At 37.8% G+C, this 24,349-nt stretch overlaps 1 protein-coding gene across 1 annotated transcript in view; it reads right to left on the bottom strand.

The window, feature by feature from the left end:
- The window catches only part of ATP6V1A (ATPase H+ transporting V1 subunit A), a 64,509-nt gene that overhangs the window by 16,247 nt on the left and 23,913 nt on the right, over positions 1-24,349 (bottom strand). Inside the window, exons 2-11 of the mRNA XM_021668820.2 lie at positions 19,206-19,300; positions 16,574-16,702; positions 13,358-13,572; positions 12,968-13,105; positions 10,207-10,358; positions 7,859-8,021; positions 6,597-6,705; positions 1,347-1,469; positions 1,137-1,251; positions 410-473 (exon numbers count right to left, since the gene is read on the bottom strand). Of these exons, the coding sequence (XP_021524495.1) occupies positions 410-473; positions 1,137-1,251; positions 1,347-1,469; positions 6,597-6,705; positions 7,859-8,021; positions 10,207-10,358; positions 12,968-13,105; positions 13,358-13,572; positions 16,574-16,702; positions 19,206-19,290 (1,293 nt within the window). The 5' untranslated portion in view covers positions 19,291-19,300. The remainder of the gene's footprint in view (positions 1-409; positions 474-1,136; positions 1,252-1,346; positions 1,470-6,596; positions 6,706-7,858; positions 8,022-10,206; positions 10,359-12,967; positions 13,106-13,357; positions 13,573-16,573; positions 16,703-19,205; positions 19,301-24,349) is intronic.

Below are 24,349 nucleotides of genomic sequence, written 5' to 3'. Positions count from 1 at the left end.
CTCCTGAGTAGCTGGGATTACAGGCACGCGCCACCATGCCCAGCTAATTTTTTGTATTAGTAGAGACGGGGTTTCACCATGTTGACCAGGATGGTCTCGATCTCCTGACCTCGTGATCCACCCGCCTCGGCCTCCCAAAGTGCTGGGATTACAGGCTTGAGCCACCGCACCCGGCCCACTTATATATTATTAAGTTTATTATAAATCCTATATAAACAGCTAAGAAAAAAACAGACAGTAATAAAGGCTCTCAGAGTTAAGAGTGTTCCTATAACGGACTTTACCATTGCCTATCCTTTAGAGACTAAACTAAATACTTTATAATGATTACATTAGATTGTATTAGAACACCAGGGGCTGTAGAAAGGAGGAAAGACTTGGAAGTTGACTATACTAGGGAAAGACATACCTGAACGATACCAAGAGTAGCAGATGTAACTGGATCAGAAAAATCACCACCAGGTGGAGAAACTCTAAATTAAAAAAAAATGCGGTCATTATAAAAAAAATGCAGTCATTAGAAATGCTTATAAAAAATAAAATAAATGTTAAATTTTTTTGAAAGTCAATTTTAAAGTAAAAACTTTTTAGTGTAAATAACTTTAGAAATGACCTTTGGAAAGAAAATCTTACCTAAGAACCTTAAAAGCCAGTATTTAAGTTGTAAACAAGAATGAAAACTACAGAACACCTTCTAGTATGAGACATGAGATACATATTTTATTATAATCAATTTTATTATTCTAATCAAATAGATGAAGCAAGAAGGAAAAGCTCCAGGAAAAAAGTATAGCTTTATGTAGTAATCATGAATCTTCATTTTCTTTCTACTATGATGCAATCTCACCTTAATATGTCTATAATTTTCGAAATTACAAAAATTAAATAAATATCTAAATTAAACATACAAATATATAAATTAAAGTCAAACCTATGGAACCAGAATATGTAGAAATTGCCTAAACATGTACATCTTCAAAGAGCTCCTGAGGTGACTCTGGAGTGCAACGCTCCTTAAGAACCATTGCTCTCAGTGGGAGCTAAATATTCTCTCTTTAAAATAAGTGACTTTTTTTCTCTCTTTGATACATCTGTGACTTTTTTTCTTTCGCAAAGTAAATAGTTTGGGTGCTTACGCTCCTACAATGCTGACACTCCCTTCTCTTTCAGGATTTCCAAGACATTTCACCCTGCCTGCTCTTTCATAAAAAGAGGCCAGACGGGCACCAAGATAGGCTGGATATCCGCTATCTGAAAAAGGAAAATACATTTTAAAAGAGAGTTTCTAAGCCAGCCCCGAAAATCCTATCAGCCTTGTTGACATGATAAACAATAAACAGACTTACCTGCAGGCATTTCAGCTAAACGACCAGAGATTTCTCTAAGGGCCTCAGCCCATCTAGAGGTAGAGTCAGCCATCATACTGACATGATAGCCCATGTCACGGAAGTACTCTGACAGTGTGATTCCTAAATTGGGAAGAATATTATTATAAGTTACAATGTTAGCATACAAAATCCTGTTTTTCTCCACCCTTAAGAAAACTTTAAAGCAGTAAGTACGCAAGGTAGTTTGCTAGCCGTTCCCTCAAATCTGCTTTTTCTTCTTCTGGGCACACACTGAACTATGTTTCCTAGCATTCTGTGCACTTAGATATGGCCATGTAACTGATCTCTGGCTAACGAAATTCAAGTCAAAATAATGTGTTCTATGGCCAGACAAGTCACATGCTCTTTCATACTCTTTCTTCCTAAGGCCTACTGAAATGGAGAGAACTCCCAATAGTCCTGGAAGCCATGTGTTGAAAATGGTAGAGCTCATTTCAGCCTGGATTGCAGCCCAGAATGATAAAGAGTCCCCTGAACACTTGAAATAAATATCTATTATACTGAGCAAATATACATTTGGAATTATTTGATGCCATAGCCTAGCTTACCCTAAAATTTTTAGAAAGCAGAAAATGATTTTCTCTATTCTTTGTTGAAATAATTAAGTCTGAAATTAATTTTCAAATGTAGCTTCTCTCTATATATCACATACACATACACAAACATGCATGCATCCAAAAATAACCCTTAACCAATCAGCTTGGGTGGTTACTTTTCAAAAGTAACAAATGTTATTAAAATGAGTAATATCTCAATTGTCCGGATTATTCTGCTATGCAGATCAGGTCCTATCCTGTAAATTTAGACAGTAAACCACTTATAAGCAGCTAATATACAGAAACGAGTCTTGGGTTCTAGTTCCTATTCTGTCATTAACCTTAGCAAAATAACTTGATTTCCCAGTGTGGTTTCCTAACCAATTAAAAATGGAATAACACTGCCTGCCATATATACTTCTATATAGCAGATTAAGTGAAATATATTAAATAAATATCATTTTAAAAGTACAAAGTGCTAGAAAACTCTAAGATATTATGAAAAATGTATTGTTATATTATAAAAGTTCCAAGAGCTAATGCCATGGCTTCTTTATTTTACTAGTAAAGAAACAGAGGTTTATATAAGTAAAATTAACATAATGGAAAATTTAGCACTTTACTATTTATGATATTGTATCTTTCAGAATAAAAAATACTGACTGTTGAGGTATCCATAAAATGGTCCCATGAGGAAAGTCTTTAAGAAACATTATCGGCTGGTCCGATGGTAGTGGGTTATTAGAACTTATTAACATTAGTGTCACTAAAGTTGGTATACAACCCCCCACTGCTAAATTTGACTGGCTTTAAAAAAAAAAAAAATATCAATATTACGGCTTCAACAACACAATAATTATCACATATTCCAATCTAATGATAAGAACAGATCCTTTCTTATACAAGCACGCTGTGTTTTAAATCTGTGATGAAATGTCACAGATACTTGTGATAATTAGAAAGAAATGGCAGAAAAGACAAATACACATGAGTGAGAATTCTCTGACAGACCTACAGATATCAGTGCCTACAAGAAAAATATGCCTCAGACAAAATCAAGAAACAAACAAACTGGGACATATTTGCAACTCACGACAGATAAAGGATGCATTAATTCATTAATTAAAGAGTTTCTGGCCAGGTGCAGTGGCTCATGCCTGTAATCCCAGCACTTTGGGAGGTCAAGATGGGTGGATCCCCTGAGGTCAGGAGTTTGAGACCAGCCTGGCCAACATGGTGAAACCCTGTCTCTACTAAAAATACAAAAATTAGACAGGTGTGGTGGTGGTGCATGCCTGTAATCCCAGCTACTCGGGAGGCTGAGGCCGGAGAATTGCTTGAACGTAGGCAGAAGGCAGACACTGCAGTGAGCCAAGATCGTACCATTGCACTCCAGCCTGGGTGAATGAGTGAGACTTTGTCTCAAAAACAAAAAACACACACAAAAAAAGAGCTTTTAGAAATCAGTATGAAAAACAACTATCATCCAAAAGGAAAATGAACACAAGGCAGTTTTTAAATGGTACATACACACAGGAAAGATGCTAGTTCATTGTTAAATACAGATTTGACAGGTATCTAATAAAGCAAGAATAGTTAAAATTTCAATTTTAAAAAATTAAAATTTTACCTCTGCCAGGTACACAGTATTCACTGTAATATTCTTTCAACTTTTCTGTATGGTTGATAATTATCGTAAGAACATGTTGAAAAAACTAGCATTGGTGAAGATGTTAAGAAGCAGAAACTCTTGTCCACTGTTAGCCCTTTTGAAGGGCAATCAGAATGTAAAATCACCATTAACAGCTTTATTGGCAGGAATTTTACTTCTAAGAAATTACCCTAAGAAATGTGCAAAGAGGCCAAGCATGGTGGCTCATGCCTGTAATCCCAGGTCTTTGGGAGCCCAAGGCAGGATAATCTCTTGAGGCTAGGAGTTGGCCATCCTGGGAAACATGATGAGACCCATCCCTACAGAAAATAAAAAAATTAGCCAGGCATGGTGGCTCATGTATGTAGCCTCAGCTACTTGGGAGACTAAGATGAGAGGATCCCCTGAGACCACGAGGTCAAGGCTACAGTGAGCCATGACCATGCCACTGCACTCCAGCCTGGGTGATAGAGCAAGACCCTGTCTCTAAGGAAAAACAACATGCAAAGAAACATGCATGCAAAACATACAAAGAACAATGTAAGAATATATGTATATGGATGTTTTAGTGCTGCCTATCACAAACACAGATAAAGAATCCAATAGTCCACCAAAAAGATGCCAGTTAAATTACGATATATCCATACAAAGGGATACTGTGCAGCCATTTAAAAGAATAAGGTAGCTTTCTTAAAATGGTAGGTGAATATGTCACTGTCTCTTTCTCATAAAAGTTACCACCAAAGAAGGAGAACAAGAAATACAGAAATACAAATTTAATCATTAAAAACCAGGAGACACAGTCCCACAACAATATAATTTAAAAAGTCACCTAAATGAGGTAAAAACCAAGTAAGAGTATGGAAAAATGCCAAGAATTATATGAAGCCATGAATCTCAGATAAAGCTTCTGCCCACTTGAAGGCACATCCTGAGGAGCAAAGTGCTTTGTTTGGAACATTGCAAAAAGTGACATGGCCAGTCACAGGAGTTCCTTATACCCAGTTTGGCATCAAAGAGAAGCAGGAACATGGGGATGAACAAAACACAAGTAGGTACTCTATTTTCACTAACTGAAAAGTGGGTGAGGCGGGGGGAAGAATTGACCATGAATGGCCTTATAGTTGCTGATTTCTGGTATCAGGCAAGAAGAGTAAAATAACTTCCTTACACAGATGCATGCCATAATAAACTTCACAAGTTACCACGAACAATTCCGGCTACCCTGGACCACAGTCACAGCCACCCAACCATCACCTACAAAGATGAGTAATAGTAATAATAAATATCAGAATAGGATATCTAAACAAAGATAAAATAAGAAAAAAGAAGATAAGAATATAATGATGGCCAAATAACTTGCCAAAGAATAAATGAAAACTGTGACCACAGTTAATTAAAAAAAAAACAAAAACACCCTAATAAAGCAGCCTACCACAAAATAAAATCTCAAGGCACATGCAGCAACATAAGAAGAGATGCTTCATGAGCTGGCAGAATAAAAAGAAATAGAAGTGAAAGTTTCATTAGAAGCAACACAAAGAGTAAATACCATTTATCCTGTGAACAGACAAAAGGCTAAATAAAAAGGATTAGAGAGGAAACGATGCATATGGAAAACAGATAACAAAAATCTAGTATGTCTAGTTGGTATATCTGAAGAAGACAGACATAATGAAAAAGTTTCAGATGTAATTTTCTAAATTTTTCCAAAATAAAAAACATATTCAAAAATTAAAAGGGTATATATCTCCAGAAAAATTTATTGAAACTATCAACATTGCGATATATCCTAATAAAGTTAAGAGACTTCAAATTTAAAGAGAAAGTCCTTTAGGAAAAAAGAGAAAAATCACCTACAAAAGGAAAAAAAGCAGGCTCAGATCTGTCCCCAGCATTTAATACTAGTTCTCAAAGAAAGAAATATTGATCAGGAATTTTATATGCAGCCAAACTACTATTAAAATTTAAAGACAATAGAAAAAAAATCAAATTTATGAAGAAACGAGAATTTAGAGAACATAGTTGCCATAAGTCTTCTTGAAGAAACTTCCAAAAGTCAAATTTTAGTCAATCAAGAAATGGAGAAATTATAGCCAAGGGACTGCTAGTGAGCATTAACTCCATTTTAATGTAGGCCTAAAGCCAATTCAAATATTGGCTTTATGGCTACAGAATAGAAACTAAGTTTTATACATCCTGAAAACGTAGACATAAAAGCAGGGATGGAAATGGAACCAAAGATGGAAGGTCATTAATAAATGAATTGTCTTATCTTTTATATCCCCAGTCAAAATACAGTAATTCAAAGCTGATAATTCAAATTACACAGGTACAAATATATTTAAAAGCTAGATCAATTAAAAAACATGTAGTGAAAAAAGATAGTATAAGATACATCAGGCTAGGCGTGGTGGCTCACGCCTGTAATCCTAGCACTTTGGGAGGCCAAGGCGGGCAGATCACCTGAGCAACAGAGCGAGACCATGACTCAAAAAAAAAAAAAAGATTGAGGCAGCTCTATAAATATCTTATATTCACTAATTCTGAAGATATAATAAGTAATATATATATTTAAAATATAAAATAAAACAAAATATATACATATATATATATATATGTTGCCATATATATGGCAAAGGCAGCGTGTTGCTCTTGTTGCCCAGGCTGGAGACAATGGCACAATCTCGGCTCACTGCAACCTCCGCCTCCTGGGTTCAAGCAATTCTCCTGTCTCAGCCTCCTGAGTAGCTGGGATTACAGATGCCCGTCAACGCACCCAGCCAATTTTTTGTGTTTTTAGTAGAGACGGGGTTTCACCATACTGGCCAGGCTGGTCTCAAACTCCTGGCCTCAAGTGATCCACCTGCCCAGGCACATAAAATATTTTAAAAGTTAGGAATGTGCTTATATGTACAGAGATATTTTAGAATGAAAGCAAAACTTTATTTAGAAAAGTTTGGTGCTAGCTTTACACTTAAGAACAGAGGTTAACTGCTTTTATTCCAATTATATACTTACCAGTATAAATAGAGGCTTCTCTAGCAGCAACAGGCATATTGGAGGTATTGGCTACCAAAGCTGTCCTCTTCATAATTGACTCTACCTTACCATCAACCTCCATTGTGAGCTACAGGTAAAATATATATTAGTGAATCTCCAATTTCTAAGGTAACATTTTAGATTTTAGCCCTCCCTCTTTTTTCTTTTTTTTTTTTTTTTACAACTTTTGCCCATATTTAATGCCTCTTACAATCACTGTTCCTAAAGTAATATTCTGCACCACTTCAACCTCTCTTCCCTACTCGATGGTGCTATGAAGAAGACAGACATTATTTCAATTTCATAAATAAATATTTTATGAAAAAAAGAAATATAATAATCTAGATCATAAATCATATGAAAAGGTCACATCTATAAGTGTTTTATTTCATCTTTCTCCCAGTAAGTAAAAACCAGCAGACCACAAAAAGAAACTTTCAAGTGTTTGACTTAAGAATGAAAATTCCTGGCCGGTTATGGTGGCTCATGCCTATAATCCCAGCACTTTGGTAGGCCAAGGTGGGTGGATTAATGGAGGTCAGGAGTTCAAGACCAGCCTGGACAACATGGCGAAACCCTGTCTCTACTAAAAATACAAAATTAGTTGCATGTGGTGGCGTGCGCCTGTAATCTCAGCTACTTGGGAGGCTGAGGCAGGAGAATCGCTTGAACACAGGAGGCAGAGGTTGCAGTGAGTTGAGATTGCACCATTGCACTCTAGCCTGGACAAAAAGGGCGAAACTGGCTGGCACAGTGACTCACACCTGTAATCCCAGCACTTTGGGAAGTCGAGGAGGGCGTATCATGAGGTCACGAGATCATGACCAGCCTGGCCAACATGGTGAAACCCCATCTCTACTAAAAATACAAAAATTAGCTGGGTGTGGTGGCACAAGCCTGTAGTCCCAGCTACTCAAGAGGCTGAGGCAGGGGAATCACTTGAACCTGGGAGGTGGAGGTTGCAGTGAGCCGAGATCGTGCCACTGCACTCTAGCCTGGTGACAGAGCAAGATTCCGTTTCAACAACAACAACGACAACAACAACAACAGCAACAACAAAAGAATTAAAATTCCTTTTCTTGAATATACAAATATAATTACAAATATAATTTTAAAATTCCTTAAAAGATCCTTGACGAATGACAGCATTGCTCCAAACCCAACACAAAGCTTTATTAATTGTCAACGAACATAGATTAGTGGTATTTTCTCTAGGATATTATTTGAAGCTTTATACATACCTCTGGGAAGTCCCGGAGGACTTCAGACATCTCATTTCCTCTTTCACCACATCCTACATAGATGATTACATCACTGTTAGAATACTTAGATAGAGACTGTGATATCACTGTCTTTCCACAGCCAAAGGCTCCAGGGATAGCAGTAGTTCCTCCCTGGACACACCTAAACAAAGAAAACAAAGTATGGATTACTTGACTTGCTAACAGATGTCAATAAAGTAGGTAAGGAACACAAAAACACAAGTTAAAGAAAGCACTATGAAATATTCCATAAACTGGAGAAGAGGGATATATGAAAATAGTAAGATAAAAAAAGGCTTGGCACAGAGGCTTATGCCTGTAATCCCAATGCTTTGGGAGACTGAGGTGGGAGGGCTGCCTGAGCCCAGGAGTTCAAGACCAGTGTGGGCAAAAGAGCAAGACCCGGTCTCTACAAAAAAATTTAGAAATTAGAAGGGCATGGTGGTGCATGCCTATGGCCTAGCTATTCAGAAGGCTGGGGCAGGAGGACAACTGGAGCCCTGGAGTTTGAGGTTACAGTCAACTATGATCTAGCCATTACATTCCAGCCTGGGCCAGAGTGATAACCTGTTTCTTAAAAAGAGAGAGAGAGACAGAGAGAGAGAAAGAGATAGGAGATGGTTTATGGTTTTTAAGCAGTCGTAGAAAATGGAAAGAGCAGACAACAAATTAAGAAAGACTGCTGGGCAACAGAGAGAGCCCAGCTGATTTTATTTAGGTCAGTGCAAAAATAATTACGGTTTCTGCTATTTCCTCCCCCCACCTGCCCCCTAAGATGGAGTCTCGCTCTGTCACCCACACTGGAGTGCAATGGCGTGATCTTGGCTCACTGCAACCTCTGCTCCCTGGGTTCAAGCAATTCTCCTGCCTCAGCCTCCTGAGTAGCTGGGATTACAGGCGTGTGCCACCACGTCTGGCTCATTTTTTTGTATTTTTAGTAGAGACAGGGTTTCACCATATTGGACAGACTGGTCTCGAACTCCTGACCTTGTGGTCCACCCGCCTTGGCCTCCCAAAGTGCTAGAATTACAGGCTTGAGCCACCATGCTCAGCCCTTTGCTATTACTTTTAATAGAAATCATTGATTTATGGTGACATAAATCTAATTGTTTTTAAAAAGTTATAGAACAATTCTTTATTTTTAAAAAGTTATACAAGCAAATAAATTAAATACATACTTTATGCTGGGAAATCTATTCCTGTACATGCTTTTGGTTTATTGAGTGACATAATAAATTGCTTGGTAATAATATATACTTTAATCATTTGAACTTTGTACATCACAAAATCAGTTTATCATAAAATTATACAATTGGTTACAGAGGGGCTTAAGCCAAAAATAGACATCAGTTGAAAGCTACAGATAATTGGAGTATTTACTTCTTTGCCATTAAATAGGGCATTTTCCCCCTTGCTCTGTCATCCGAATTATTTAATAATTTTAAATCAAGGAGTAGATACAGCATCAAACTTAAAGTTGAGTATCCATGTTGCTTGCCTCTAAGTTTGATTTATCCCAGGTATGGAGTCTGGGACTAAATCAATCCCCTGGATTCTGTGATGACTACAGATACTTCCTTCACCAAAAAAGAGATTAAAGCTTTGTTTCTTCAGAGCTGTGAGTACACTACAGCACTCAGAAGCACATTCTGTACTATTTTCTTTCCCTCTTCCAAATGTTATCCCAGTTATTTGAGTGGCTTCTGTCTTGGTTCCCAGTATAGAATAACTTAAGAAACATGGTGGCCGGTTGTGGTGGCTCACGCCTGTAATCCTAGCACTTTGGGAGGTCAAGGCAGGTGGATCACTTGAGCTCAGGAGTTTAAGATCAGTCTAAGCAACATAGTCAAATCCGATCTCTACCAAAAATACAAAAAATTAGCCAGGTGTGGTAGTGCATGCCTGTCCCAGCTACTTGGGAGGGTGAGATAGGAGGATTGCTTGAGCTTGGGAGGCGGAGGTTGCAATGAACTGAGATCACGCCACTGCACTCCAGCCTGGGCGACAGAGTGAGAGCCTGTCTCAATTAAAAACAAAAACAAAGGAAACACAGTTATATTGTTTTGGTACAGATTTTCTTCAGAAAATTTTATTTTTTCAGAATGTTTCACAAATAATACTTTCTGTGGGTAACAATGAAAAAAGTCTTCAATGGTTTGAATGTATAATAAGCACTAACAAAAGATAAATATATTTAATTCACCATTATTACTCTAGATAAAATGTATTACAGTATTAAGCACATAAACCCTTTATCTACGAAGATAATAATAACATAAGCACATATAATAACTCTGAAGGAAAAGTGTGAGACATCTCAAACTTACGGAAAAAGGGCATCAAGGACTCTCTGGCCAGTCAACAGAGGATGATTGGCTGGCAGCTTCTCAGTGACAGGTCGAACTTGACGTACAGGCCACACTTGCACCATGGTGAACTTCTCCTTTACACCTTCAAATTCGAGCTCCAAGACAACATCCTATAAAAGTACAGCAAGATTTGGTATGGTCAAATTTGTGAACATTTCTTCCTTCAATATCAAAGTAACCCAATTCTTCTTGGGGGCAGGAATGTAAGTGTGAAGAGAGATTTATACTCTTTATTATAATTATTATGGATAGTCCTAGTTTTTTTTTTTTTGTAATCTGGTATATTTATTACTTTTTTAATAATTAAAAACAAAATTTCTGAGTTTTTTTAGAATGGAGTATATCAGGTTTGTGTAATCCCAACTACTCAGAAAACTGAGGCAGGAGGATTGCTTGAGCCGAGCAGTTCCAGCACCCTGGGCAACTCAGTGACACCTCATCTCTTAAAAAAAAAAAGAAAAGAAAGAAAGAAGTATATTAAGCAACAAAGAAATAGCTGAATAAATTATATGTAAATGCTTGGGGATAAATGTTTTTTGTTTGTTTAGAGCGAATTTCACTCTTGCCGAGGCTAAAGTGCAGTGGTACAATCTCAGTTCACTGCAACCTCTGCCTCCCCAGTTCAAGTGATTCTCGTGCCTCAGCCTCCCAAGTAGCTGGGATTACAGGCACCCACCATCATGCCCAGCTAATTTTTGTATTTTTTAATAGAGATGGGGTTTCACCATATTGGCCAGGCTGGTCTTGAACTCCTGTCCTCAGGTGGTACACCTGCCTCGGCCTCCCAAAGTACTGGGATTACGGGTGTGAGCCACTACACCCAGCCCAGGAGAAATCTTAAACAATAGCTGGGCACGGTGGCTCATGCCTGTAATCCCAGCACTTTGGGAGGCCGAGGCAGGTGGATCACAAGGTCAAGAGATCGAGACCATCCTGGTCAACATAGTGAAACCCCATCTCTACTAAAAATACAAAAAATTAGCCGGGCATGGTGGCGCATGCCTGTAGTCCCAGCTACTCGGGAGGCTGAGGCAGGAGAATTGCCTGAACCCAGGAGGCGGAGGTTGCGGTGAGCCGAGATCGCGCCATTGCACTCCAGCCTGGGTAACGAGAGCGAAACTCTGTCTCAAAAAAAAAAAAAAAAAAAAAAAATACAAAATAAGATGTTTCAGGGAGACAGAAGTGAATGCCTTTGTAATTTATTTTCCTCTTTTGTTTTGTTTACATTATTATAATGATTTTATACTACTTTAATGAAAAATATCTATCTGTGAAGGACCCTAAAATGTTTAAGAAAATTGAATATGGCCAGGGACAGTGGCTCATGCCTGTAATCCCAGCACTTTGGGAAGCCGAGGGGGGCAGATCATGAGGTCAGGAATTCGAGACCAGCCTGACCAACATGGTGAAACCATGTCTCTACTAAAAATACAAAAAACCAAATTAGGCAGGTGTGGTGGGCACCTGTAATCCCAGCCACTTGGGAGGCCGAGGCAGGAGAATAGCTTGAACCCGGGAGGTGGAGGTTGCAGTGAGCTGAGATTGCGCCATTGCACCCCAGCCTGGGTGACAGAGCGAGACTCCGTCACCATCTCCCCAAAAACAGAAAGTTGAATATTTCTAAATATTTATTTATTTATTACATTGCCCATAAGCCCAAGGAATAAATATTTAAATTAAATATTTATAAAAGCAAAAAGGTAATGAGTAATACGATAACATTTGTGAACACTGAAATGGTTTCAACTATTTGCAAACAGCTCCAATGTCCATGGCCCTACAGAAATCTCTAATTTTGTTGATATATGAATTCAAATCCTCCATTGGGAGCAGGTCTCTAAGCTAGTGTGCGAGTCTAGTTGATTGCCCCAAATCCCTATCTTAACTCTTGTTTTCTATAACTTATGGAGCACAGCCTTACTCTTATGATTAAAAAACTGTTATTTCTTATCACATTTTATTGGGAGAAAATTATATGCTATGATAGTCTTTTCAATAAATTTATCTTCATGCCCATAAAGATTATGGGCCTACTGTATTTATGTGACTGTAAATAACATTAAAGGTCAAAGTTTTAATCCAAGGCCAGGCATGGTAGCTTACACCTGTGATCCCAGCACTTTTGGGAGGCTGAGGCAGAAGGATCACTTGAGTATAGAAGTTCAAGACCAGCCTGAGCAACAGAGTGAGATCCTGTCTCTAAAAAAAAAAAATTTTTAAATTAGCTGGGCATGGTGGCATGTGCCTGAGGTCCCAGGTACTCAGGAGGCTGAGGTGAGATAACTGCTTGAGCCCGGCAGGTTGAGGCTGCGGTTAGCTATGATTGCACCAATGCATTCCAGCCTCAGCAGCACAGGAAGACCCTGTTCCCCCACCCAAAAAAAGAATTCAAAGGCTCCATTATGTGATTATTACGTGAATATTGATATACCATTAAAATCAAAGTCTACTCTATGCCTAAACAATCAGGGGTTTAAATAAATGTAGTATCAATTAAGACAACAGAAAAGTGTTACAATTCTTTAAAAAGAAACAATATATTCTGCTTTTTTATCCCTAAATCCAAGTTAAAAACAAAAAAGACCCTTCAAAAATTATAGGAGTTACTCAAAACCTATATATTAAATATCAATTCTTTAATTACTTAGGGCACTAAAACTGGGCAACTATCATATAAAAATAGGGCCACTCTGCAGGATAAAGTTTAAATGATACTTACGGAGGTATCATAATTCCCAGGTGGAGCAATGTAAGTTACAGTTCCTCTGTTTCGTGGGGGTAACATGATTTTGTGTTTGATAAGCGAGTTCTCATTGACAATTCCATAAATATCTCCGCCAGTGATATGACTACCAATCTAGAAAATAAATGTATTTGCTGTTTAATTTTCAAATAAATGTCAAGTAGAACTTGCCCCTGTTGCTATAATTTAAACCATTTGCCTGATTTATCAATAAAACATTAGTTCTAAAATCTCATGAAGTTAAGAAAAAATTTAAACCATCCTTCTGTAGTCTGTTTTTATTTGAACTAAGAGTACAATATAGTTCACTAAACATTCATTTTACATTCTTTCAATAACTTCAGAAATTCTTGGTTACACACATACCCGTAGGTTTTTAGAAGGTGTAAAGTCCCATTTGATATCTCTGCTAAGAGCAGACACATTTACTCCTCTAGGGATGTAGATGCTTTGGGTCTGACTGCTGATATCTGACAAAGGTCTTTGAATACCATCAAAAATGGCTCCCATAATGCCAGGACCAAGCTCAACTGAGAGGGGTTTACCAGTGCGAAGTACAGGATCTCCAACAGACACACCAGCTAAAAACAGCAGCTAAGGAAAACCCACTATAAAGGTTTAAAGACACTATTAACAGGAAATAACACAGTTTAACAAGGAAATGACACTCAAGAAGTAAAAACAGAAGTTCCTAAACTTTCTCAGTTCACAGCATTCATAGTGTTTCACTATTTTTTCAGTGTCCCAGGACAAAAGATATATCTAACACTTCTGTTTATTAAATAGTTATGTCTAAATAACCTACTATGTATGTATGTCCTAACTACTGAGTAGCAATCTGAAAAAATATATGTGTAAGTTGAAAGAAAAAAGAATATTAATTTCAGTCCTAAATATCCATAATTCTTATGAATGTATATGCCTTTGGGGAACTATATAATTTTACAAACTTGCAATCGATTGGAAACCTGTTCCATTTTGATTTTCACGTTACTTGCTTTTGTAGCTTAGTAACTGCCACAATCTCAGCTTTGCAAAGACATAACATCATTGACAAAAATATAGTACAGCAACATAATCCAACTGTTTATTATCTCAAGTTACTAGTTCATGTGGTGTCTGATAATATGTCTAACATTCCTGTGTTTGCCTCAAAAATTAAAATATCCCGGTACCACATGAGTTTGCTGCAGCTTCCCAGAGTGCCTCTGCAAAGTTTAGGAACCACAGGGCTAAAAATAGAAGCTAAACCCTCTTGCTAATACACTGCTTCACATATACTGTTAAGGAATATCAGTCCCCTGATAAGGGTATTAGTACTTGGACAAAACCTAAAATCTTAAGAATAGAGTTATTTTGAAAACATACAAATAAGAATAAAACATAAATAAGCATAATGAGTCCACTTTGTTCTCACACATTTGTTGACAGGAGTAAAATCAGTACAACGTTTACTGAGAGCAATTTAGCAATATTTATCAAAATTCAAAATGGATGTCTTGACCTAGGAATCCAACTTCTGTGAATTCTTACTATAAATACACTGTAGCACTTTATAACAACCAAAGACTAGAAACCAAAACTTCTATCATTAAGAGATTATTTAAGTAAATAAATAATGGTAAATTTATATGACGGAATTATTATATGGCTGTAAAACAAAGAACCAGTGTTACCATGCCATGAGTTATTCTAGAAAGATCTCTAAACTATGTATTTTCTTTTCTTTTCTTTTCTTTTTTTTTTGAGACGGGGTTTCGCTCTCCTTGCCCAGGCTGGAGTGCAATGGCATGATCTTGGCTCACTGCAACCTCCACCTCCTGGATTCAAGCGATTCTCCTGCCTCAGCCTCCCAAGTAGCTGGGATTACAGGCATGTGCCACCATGCCCAGCTAATTTTGTATTTTAAGTAGAGAAGGGGTTTCTTCACGTTGGTCAGGCTCGTCTTGAACTCCCGACCTCAAGTGATCTGCTCACCTCGGCTTCCCAAAGTGCTGGGAGCGCCCAGCCCCTAAACTATGTATTTTCATTTTCAATTTTGATTATGAAAATTTTCAGAACAACAACAAAGTTGAAAGAATTTTACAGTAGACTCTCCATCTCTACCAGCTATATTCTACCTTTAACATTTTACTATATTTATTACATATCTATTTATCTTCTACAATACATATACTTTTAAGTGAAAAAAAGCAAGGGGTACAACAGTACATATAATATGCTATCCTGTGGGAAAAAGGAAAGAAAAATACAAATATTTGTATTTGCTCATGTATGTAATTACTAAACTAGAAGAATATATAATAAAGGGAACTATAAAAGTGGTTGCATATGTGCATGGAGGTGTGTATGTGTTTTGATAAATGGCCAGATACAAGACAACAAAGGCAAGGAGGGTTGTGACTATATTTTCATTTATTTTAAATCTTCAAACCATGTAAAAGATTAAACAGAAGATAAAAGTAACAATAGAAAAAATATTTTTGATTAGTCATGATTTCATAGCTACAAAAATTTCGATTTTTATTTAAAATTTTTTGCATGATTTTGTTTTAAATTGGCACCCAGTACTACAGAGAGATTAGTTATCTGCATGCGTGTGTTTTAGAATGGCAAAAACGTTGTGCCAAATAAATCTTAATTAAATACTCAAAGAATTAATGCTGATTTTGAAAATCAAAGTAAAATACATGCAAAAGCACTCAAAAAGTGATACCTCTTCACTAGGCTTAAGCCTTTATGTTTATTTTTCATAGAAAATTGAAAATAAATAGTTTAAAAGCCAAAATTATGATAACCAAATAGTAAAGGTTTCCTAGTACTAAAATTGAAATGTAATATGTCATACAGTGCTATCAGAATAGAATGATGACAAATTTTATTCATGGACTTACTATTTTAAACTGAAATTATGATTGGAGAATTTTAACCACAAAAATCAATATTGTTATTCTGTTTACACTTTCTTCTACAATATGTGTCCCACTGAAGAAAAAATTCAATTGGTTCCCCTGAAGTTCATGAATTACTGAAGCAGTAACAGCAATGAAAGTTCAGAAGCTGATACTAATTTCTTAAAATAAGAGTACTAATTCATAGTACCTTTTTCTCTTTGTTTAACATACTCCTGGGTAATTCAGGTCTCTTCACAACACCAGCATTTCATGCTTCTAATATCATTAGTTGCTGCTACTTTGCTGCGTCCACCTTTGGCTTAAATCCTTAATTTTTTTTTCCTTTTCTGAGACAGAGTCTTGCTCTGTAGCCCAGGCTGCAGTGCAATGGTGTGATCTCAACTCACTGCAACTTCCGCCTCCCGAGTTCAAGCTATTCCCCTGCCTCAGCCTCCTGAGTAGCTGAGATTACAGGTGCCCACCACCATGCCCAGCTGATTTTCATATTTTTACCAGAGATGGGGTTTCACCATGTTGGCCAGGCTGGTCTCAAATTCCTGACCTCAGGTGAACTGCCTGCCTTGGCCTCCCAAAGTGCTGGGATTAAAGCTGTGAGCCACTGTGCCTGGCCTAAATCCTTAAATTTTGAAATACAGAATGAGGCAGGAAATTGAGCCAAAAAGGATACACGTTTCTTCATACACCTGAATAGTAGCCATGTCGCCCTCCAATCGAATAATCTCTCCAACCAACTCGCTGTGGCCCACTCTCACCAGCTCATACATGGCTGCACCCGCCATGTCACAGGCTGTAACCACTGAAGAGAACAAAAGACTATTTCGATGACTTAAGACTCTAGTCTTTGAATAGTCACAAATGATTAAAACGCCCAATAAGCCCAATAACATACCTCTCTCATAGATTCATAAGAACGATAAAAACCTACTATGGAATATACTGGTAGTTTCACATAAAGATATATTTTTAGTACATGATATAAAAAGGTAAGCCAAAGACTTTTTATTTACATAATATACATGAAAACTTTTCAAACATTTCAAGTTCTGCATGGCAAACTTACCGGCAGGATTCAGATATGTTCTGGGAATTGCTATGATACATGGACTGAAGGCTTAGGAACAATAAAAAAAACTTTTAAAAGTAGAAATTGGAGGCCGGGCGCAGTGGCTCACGCCTGTCATCCCAGCACTTTGGGAAGCCGAGGTGGGCAGATCACGAGGTCAAGAGATCGAGACCATCCAGGCCAACATGGTGAAACCCTGTCTTTACTAAAAAAAAAATTAGCTGGGCATGGTGGCACGCACCTGTAGTTCCAGCTACTTGGGAGGCTGAGGCAGAAGAACTGCTTCAACCCGGGAGGCGGAGGTTGCAGTGAGCTGAGATCACGCCACTGCACTCCAGCCTGGCCCCTGGTGACAGAGTGAGACTCTGTCTCAAAAAAAAAAAAACAAAAAACAAAAACAAAAACAAAAAGAAATTGGAATAAATGGTTTAGCTAGTAGTATAGTGGAATGTTTCCTTTGAAAGATAAGACCTAAAGCAACATCTTTACTTTCTAACAATTTATGCCAGTGTCTTGAAATTCTTCTGGGACATGGACCTTTTTGATAGACTAATAATAGCTCTACTAGAAAAGTTCACAGACACATCTACAAAATTTTTTTCATAGGCCATAAGAATATTTATAATCAATCACTGCCACTAGGTAAAGTCCCCACTAAGAAGCCTTATATACGTACTGAACCAAAATTTGAACTTACTTTTTGGACCATGTTGTCTAGTAAGCAAAAATGACTTTTCTAGCAGGGAGGGAAGGTTGCCATATTTTTAGATATGTATAAGAATAAATCAATTTTTAATATTTAGCCTTCTGATACAATTGATTAGAACTATGTAATAGATAATACTTCAGTGGAAACTATTAAAGTTTAATAGTTAATTAACTGTGTTAAAACAATGAAGACTTACTCATTCTATAAATATTTACCTCTATAACGATTACTTAAGAATTAAGATGCATTGAAATACTAGAGATTTAAAATCATATTTCATAAGCCAAAAAAGGATGCCACTGTTCTATTACCTTATTAAATACTTAATAATTAGAAATTGCAGGGGGCAGGGGGAGGGAGAACATTAGGACAAATACCTAATGCATGCAGGGCTTAAAACCTAGATGATGGGTGATAGGTACAGCAAACCACCATGGCACACGTATACCTATGTAACAAACCTACACTTTCTGCACATGTATCCCAAAACTTAAAGTAACATTTTTTAAATATTAAAAAAAAAAAAAGAATTAAAAATTGTTTCCAGGAGCAGTTTTACTACACATTTTCACAGAATATTTTTTCCTAAACTCTTTGATGGTCTTTTGCTTTTTCTCTAAAAGTTCTTGGGTTTAACCTGTCTATGCTAAAGACTCTTATGATCATTAAGAGGACAATTATTTCTCTACATGGCAAAAGATACTGATAACCATTTTATAACTTGCCAATGAAATTAAGCCCAAACGCCAAGTTTTTGGGGGAGAAAAATGAGGCACAGTGACCGACAGTCTTCATTTGCATAAACATCAAAAAACTGTCATCACCTCTACTGTAACTAGAACAAGAAAAAGACTTTATAGCATGAAGTTTTAAGGATAATAAATCACTGAGCAGGTTTTACTTAGAGAAATTGACTGTGAATCACATTTTGTAGTGGGAATATTCAGTAACAAAATAAATACTGGAGTAAGATTTATTATTTAAAAAGCAGCACTCCATGTTTTGGCAGAATGGACATAAAGTCTGGGTCATAAAACTTTTTTCCCACAGGTAGTTAATAACGTGACACTTACTCAGAAAGTTTCATAAATGCAAAGAGCAAAAGCTAATATTGCTGAGAAATGCTCTGAGCATTTGAATTATTAAAGTTCAAAGCAAATTAACATTTAATGAATACCTGCTATATGCAAGGTATTACATATTAAAAGCTATAAACTTCATAATTTTTTTTAACCTCAAATTTAACAAAAAATTAAGACATATATAAAACTAAATACTGGTTACACATTTATATAATTATAACAGGATATCACAAAGTAGCACCTTAATAATTATCAAATTTAGATAATGCTAGATGAGCCCTTATGATAGAGATACTACTTCAGTCTTATAGTCACTATGAGATCTTTTAAGGACAAACAATGTATGCAGGTAAACAGAAAGTTGTATATTTCTATGTAAAATACTTTGAAAAGACATTAATCAAAGTTAGATATCCTTACTTTGAGATTATAATGTATTACTTACCAGGTCCTGAGACTCCATGCACATAACCAAATGTGCTTTCTTTATCTTCATTGAGTATTTTGGGTAGCTTGGAAAAATCCATCATGTTAGTTTACCTATGGTAAATAAATAAACAAGTTATAATTATAAACCCTAAAGCAAAAGAACCAATATAGGTAGTCCACTAAGATGAGACCACTCTCATCTTTGGTGTATTCTTGAGTTTTTATACTTCTTCAAAGTAGAATATAAAAATTTCCTTTTCCTTAATTAAAAAAAAAAATTTTAAGAGGCTGTCACCCAGGCTAGAGTGTGGTGGTACAGTCATAGCTCACTGCAGTCTCAAACTCCTGGACTCTAGCGGTCCTCTCACCTTAACCTCCCAAGTAGCTATGGCTACAGGTACTGTTTTTGTTTGTTTGCTTGTTTTGAGACAGAATCTAACTCCATCACCCAGGCGGAATGCAGTAGAGGGATCTCTGCTCACTGCAACCTCTGCCTCCCAAGCAATTCCTGTGCCTCAGCCTCCACAGTAGCTGGAATTACAAGTGCATGTGATCAAGCACGGCTAATTTTTGTATTTTTAGTAGAGACAGGGTTTTGCCATATTGGCCAGGCTGTTCTCAAACTCCTGACCTCAAGTGATCCGCCCACCTCAGCCTCCCAAAGTGCTGGGACTACAGACGTGAGCCACTGAACCCAGCCACAATTCCTAAAATGTAGTTAAAAGTACCCTCTTCCTGGATGCTCGATGGTTATATCACAACTGAATTATATCTCTATGTGAGGCATTTCATAGGAAATATCAATAAGTATTGATAAAAACGTGAAGTCTTCTCAACAACTTATGCAGCCCTCTAACAACCCCATCCTCAATTACCGCTCTGACTTCTCCAACTACTCTTTTGCTTAATCATGCTGCATATACACACTGAACTCTGTCAGTTCTCAAAAACACAAGCACATTCTACCTCAGGGCCTTTGTACAGGTTGTTCCTTCTGCTTAAAATGTTCTTCTCCAAGTTATCTCTCCTACACCTCCTTCAGAGTTTTTTGTTTTTTTTTTAACACAGGGTCTGGCTCTGTCAACTAGGTGGGAGTATAGTGGTGTGATCATGGCTCACTGCAGACTCAATTTCCTGGGCTCAAGAAATCCTCCCACCTCATCCTCCCTAGTACCTGGTACCACAGGTGTGTACTGCCACATCTGGCTAATTTTATTTTATTTTCTGTGAAGGATCTCACTATGTTGACTAGGCTGGTCTTGAACACCTGGGCTCAAGTGATTCTCTGGCCTTGGCCTCCCAAAAGTGTTGGGATTACAGGTGTGAGCCACCATGTTCAGCACTCCTTCAGATCTTTACTCAAACGTCACATTCTCCATTAGGCTTCTCTGCCCATTTACTTAAAACTGCAACATCCTCCCTCCTTCCCTACTTTATTCTATACCATAGCACTTTTCACATGTAACAAATGATATATTTTATTTATTTTAAAAGTATTTATTTATTACCTATCTTTAAATTTTAACTAGGAACTGTTTTCCTTTTTTCTTTTAGTGGAACACACCAAATTGTTTAAGAAATTCATTTCAACCTCTTACTTTATAGATATACAATCTAAAAAACATGAACTATCCAAGTTCACATTAAAAACTGGTAACAGATTCCAAAAGAGAAAGTTTATTTTTGACTGCTGGTATACCTTAATAACGATTACCAATTTAATGAGGGAGATGAAATACATGTACATAGGGAAAGCTAAATAACGTCCCAAAATAACCACAAAGAAAGAGTCATAGATCAATAAGTGATAAAGTACCAAATAATATACTCTTATTTACTGAAAGTTCAAATATTAGAATGTTTAGAGAAGACATCTTGAAGGTCAGGTAGAATTTGTACACAGCAGAAAAGGAAAGGTAGCAAAGACATTGTGGGGGGTGGTGCCAATAACAAAAGAATGGAAATAAAACATTCAGGAATAGTGAACAGACCAGCCTGACTGGTATAAAAGACTTGTATTAGGGCAGCAGTGAGAAATAAGGATGTAAGGGTAAAGACTAACTTGCAGGACTTGAACTGACTGCCAAGATAACAAGTGGCCTTTATTTTATAAACACAAGGAAAGAACTATTGAGGAAGAACTATTATGAGAAAAATGGTACTCAATTACATTAACAGAATTAAAGTAGGAGAGGCAGGATAAGTTGAAAAAGTTTTGGAAATAGGTAAGGCTTAAATGTCAGTGGAATTCCATTTATCACGTTTACAGAGCTTTCGAAGCTTTAAACAGCTGTATAGTGAAGCAACATGACTTAAATGCTCAATTGAGGTACAAACACCACCTTGGGAGCAGAGGAGAAACTGATTCCAACAGGAAGAAGAGTAGACCAATATGGATGAAGTATAGTGAACAGGTAGCTGTAAAGTAAGTTTTTGTTTTTGTTTATTTGAGCAAGTTCTCGTCACACAGGCTGGAGTGCAGCGGCGCGATCACGGCTCACTGCAGCCTCGACCTCCTGGGCTCAAGTGATCACCTCAGCTGCCCCTCTCCTCACCCCACTCAGTAGCTGGCATGACAAACGTGCTCCGCCACATCCAGCTAATTTTTACATTTTTTGTAAAGACAAGGTTTCACCATGTTGCCCAGACTGGCCTCAAACTCCTAGGCTCAAGTAATCTGCTTTCCTCGGCGTACCAGTGCTGGGATTACAGACATGAGCCAACACGCCCAGCAGAAATTTATTAGGATTCCTGGCTTCCTGAAGATACAGTAGAAGAATTCATTAAGAACAGACACAGAATTGTAAAAATTGGAATCTAAAGAAATAGACTGAGACTTCCTAGAAACTAGGAGAGAATACAGGGGAAAACAGAAAGAAAAGTTAAAGACAAACATATTATATTGGAAAATAGGTTGGGAAAATCTTCAAAGAAGTAGTGAACAAAAGAATGAGGTGAAATTTCAATCTTCCAAGAATCAAAGATTTTCAGTCAGAGAAGAAACTGACAATCATAAACAGTCTTAAGTTCCTCCTCAGATATGGATACTTCCTCTATAGCATTCATGATACATGGTCATCTGCCCATTAAAGTGGAAACAGCATGAGATCTTGGGTGAGCAGACTTGGGATCACATTCTGGTCCTATCAATAACATGCTGCAAAACATCTGGGACAAATAAAAATCTCTTAATATCTGCATTTGAAAAACAATAATAATGCTACCACCTACCCCAGACTTGTGACTGCATTACAAATTTGTTTAAAGTTTCCTTGTGGGGCCGGGCGCGGTGGCTCACGCCTGTAATCCCAGCATTTGGGAGGCCAAGGCGGGTGGATCACGAGGTCAAGAGATCGAGACCATCCTGGTCAACATGGTGAAACCCTGTCTCTACTAAAATACAAAAAATTAGCTGGGCATGGTGGCGCGTGCCTGTAATCCCAGCTACTCGGGAGGCTGAGGCAGAATTGCCTGAACCCAGGAGGCAGAGGTTGTGGTGAGCCAAGATCGTGCCATTGCACTCCAGCCTGGGTAACAAGAGTGAAACTCCGTCTCAAAAAAAAAAAAAGAAAAAAAAGTTTCCTTGTGGCTGGGCATGGTGGCTCATGCTGGTAATCCCAGCACTTTAGGAGGCCAAGGGTGGATCACCTGATATCAGGAGTTCGAGACCAGCCTGACCAACAGGGTGAAACCTCGTCTGTACTAAAAGTACAAAAATTAGCTGGGCATGGTGATGGGCGCCTGTAATTCCAGCTACTCAGGAGGCTGAGGCAGGAGAATCGCTTGAACCTGGGAGGTGGAGATTGCAGTAAGCCGAGATCATGCCACTGCATTCCAGCCTGGGCGATAAGAAGGAAACTCCGTTTCAAAAAAAAAAAAAAAGTTCCTTGTGAAATGTAAAATGCTTACAAAAATGTCATCAGTAACACTATTCAAATATAGGTCCTCAATTTGGAAAAAGCCATTCTGTTTTTAGAAATACTATCCCTCACATCCAACCTAAATCTACTTCCCTTAACTTCTATCCTCTGGCCCTATTTTTTCCAATTACTATAGCCATACAAAGTATGTTTCCCCTCCAGGCAAATTCTCTTTAGTGCCTGCCACTGTCCCTCAAACATACTAATTTCAGATCCCTCACTCCTGAGACTACCCTTTTCTAAAAGTATTTCATGATGTCACTATTTTCTTTAAATAGTACAGATAAAACAAGATTCTAGATGCTGTATGAGTGAGTACTGAATCGTACTGCTTCATCTGTTCTGAATTCTGCTTTTTTTTTTTTAACCGTCTCATTTTGTCACCCAGGTTGGAGTGCAGTGGCATGATCCTGGCTCTCTACAACCTCCGCCTCCTAGGTTCAAGCAATTCTTGTGCCTCAGCCTCCTGAGTAGGTGGGACTACAGCGTGCGCCACTATGCCCAGATAATTTTTGAATTTTTAGCAGAGATGGGGTTTCACCATGTTGGCCAGGCTGGTCTCGAACTTACGACCTCAAGTGATCTGCCCACCCTGGCCTCCCAAAGTGCTGGGATTATAGGTGTGAGCTACTGTGCCTGGCCCTGAATGCTTCTTTTTATTGAGAGACAAATATCATGGTTTGAAGATTTTGAATTTTTTTTCCTTTTTTTTGAGACAGAATCTTGTTCTGTTGCCAGGCTGGAATGCAGTGGCACAATCTTAGCTCACTGCAACCTCCGACTTCCTGGTTCACGCAATTCTCCGGCCTCAGCCTCCAGAGTAGCTGGGACTACAGGCACGCACAACCAGGCCCAACTAATTTTTGCATTTTTAGTAGAGACCGGGTTTCACTATGCTGGCCAAATGGTCTCGATCTCTTGACCTCATGATCCAGCCGCCTCTGCCTCCCAAAGTGCTAGGATTACAGGCGTGAGCCACTGCATCCCGCCAAAGACTTTCAATTTATAAGTTGTGTCCTTAGGCAAATCAAATTCTTTCATCCTTTTAAGCCTCAGTTTTATCTGTAAAATCTAATGGGGTTTCTGTGAGGCATTTAACAGTATGCCTAACAGTAAAGTAATTCTAATGACTACTTTTTTACTTTTTTATTTACAGAATTTTATTCTGTCAATATAAGCTAAGATCGCCTTTTCTCTAAAGCATCCAGTGATCTTACCTTACGATTTGAACCAAGTCTAG

The sequence above is a fragment of the Aotus nancymaae genome, unplaced genomic scaffold (genome assembly GCF_030222135.1).
Source record: "Aotus nancymaae isolate 86718 unplaced genomic scaffold, 86718_ANA_hifiasm-v0.15.2.pri h1tg000011l, whole genome shotgun sequence".
NCBI lineage: Eukaryota > Metazoa > Chordata > Mammalia > Primates > Aotidae > Aotus > Aotus nancymaae.
The sequence above is the reverse complement of the archived record's forward strand: the minus strand, read 5'-3'. Positions and strand labels throughout refer to the sequence as shown.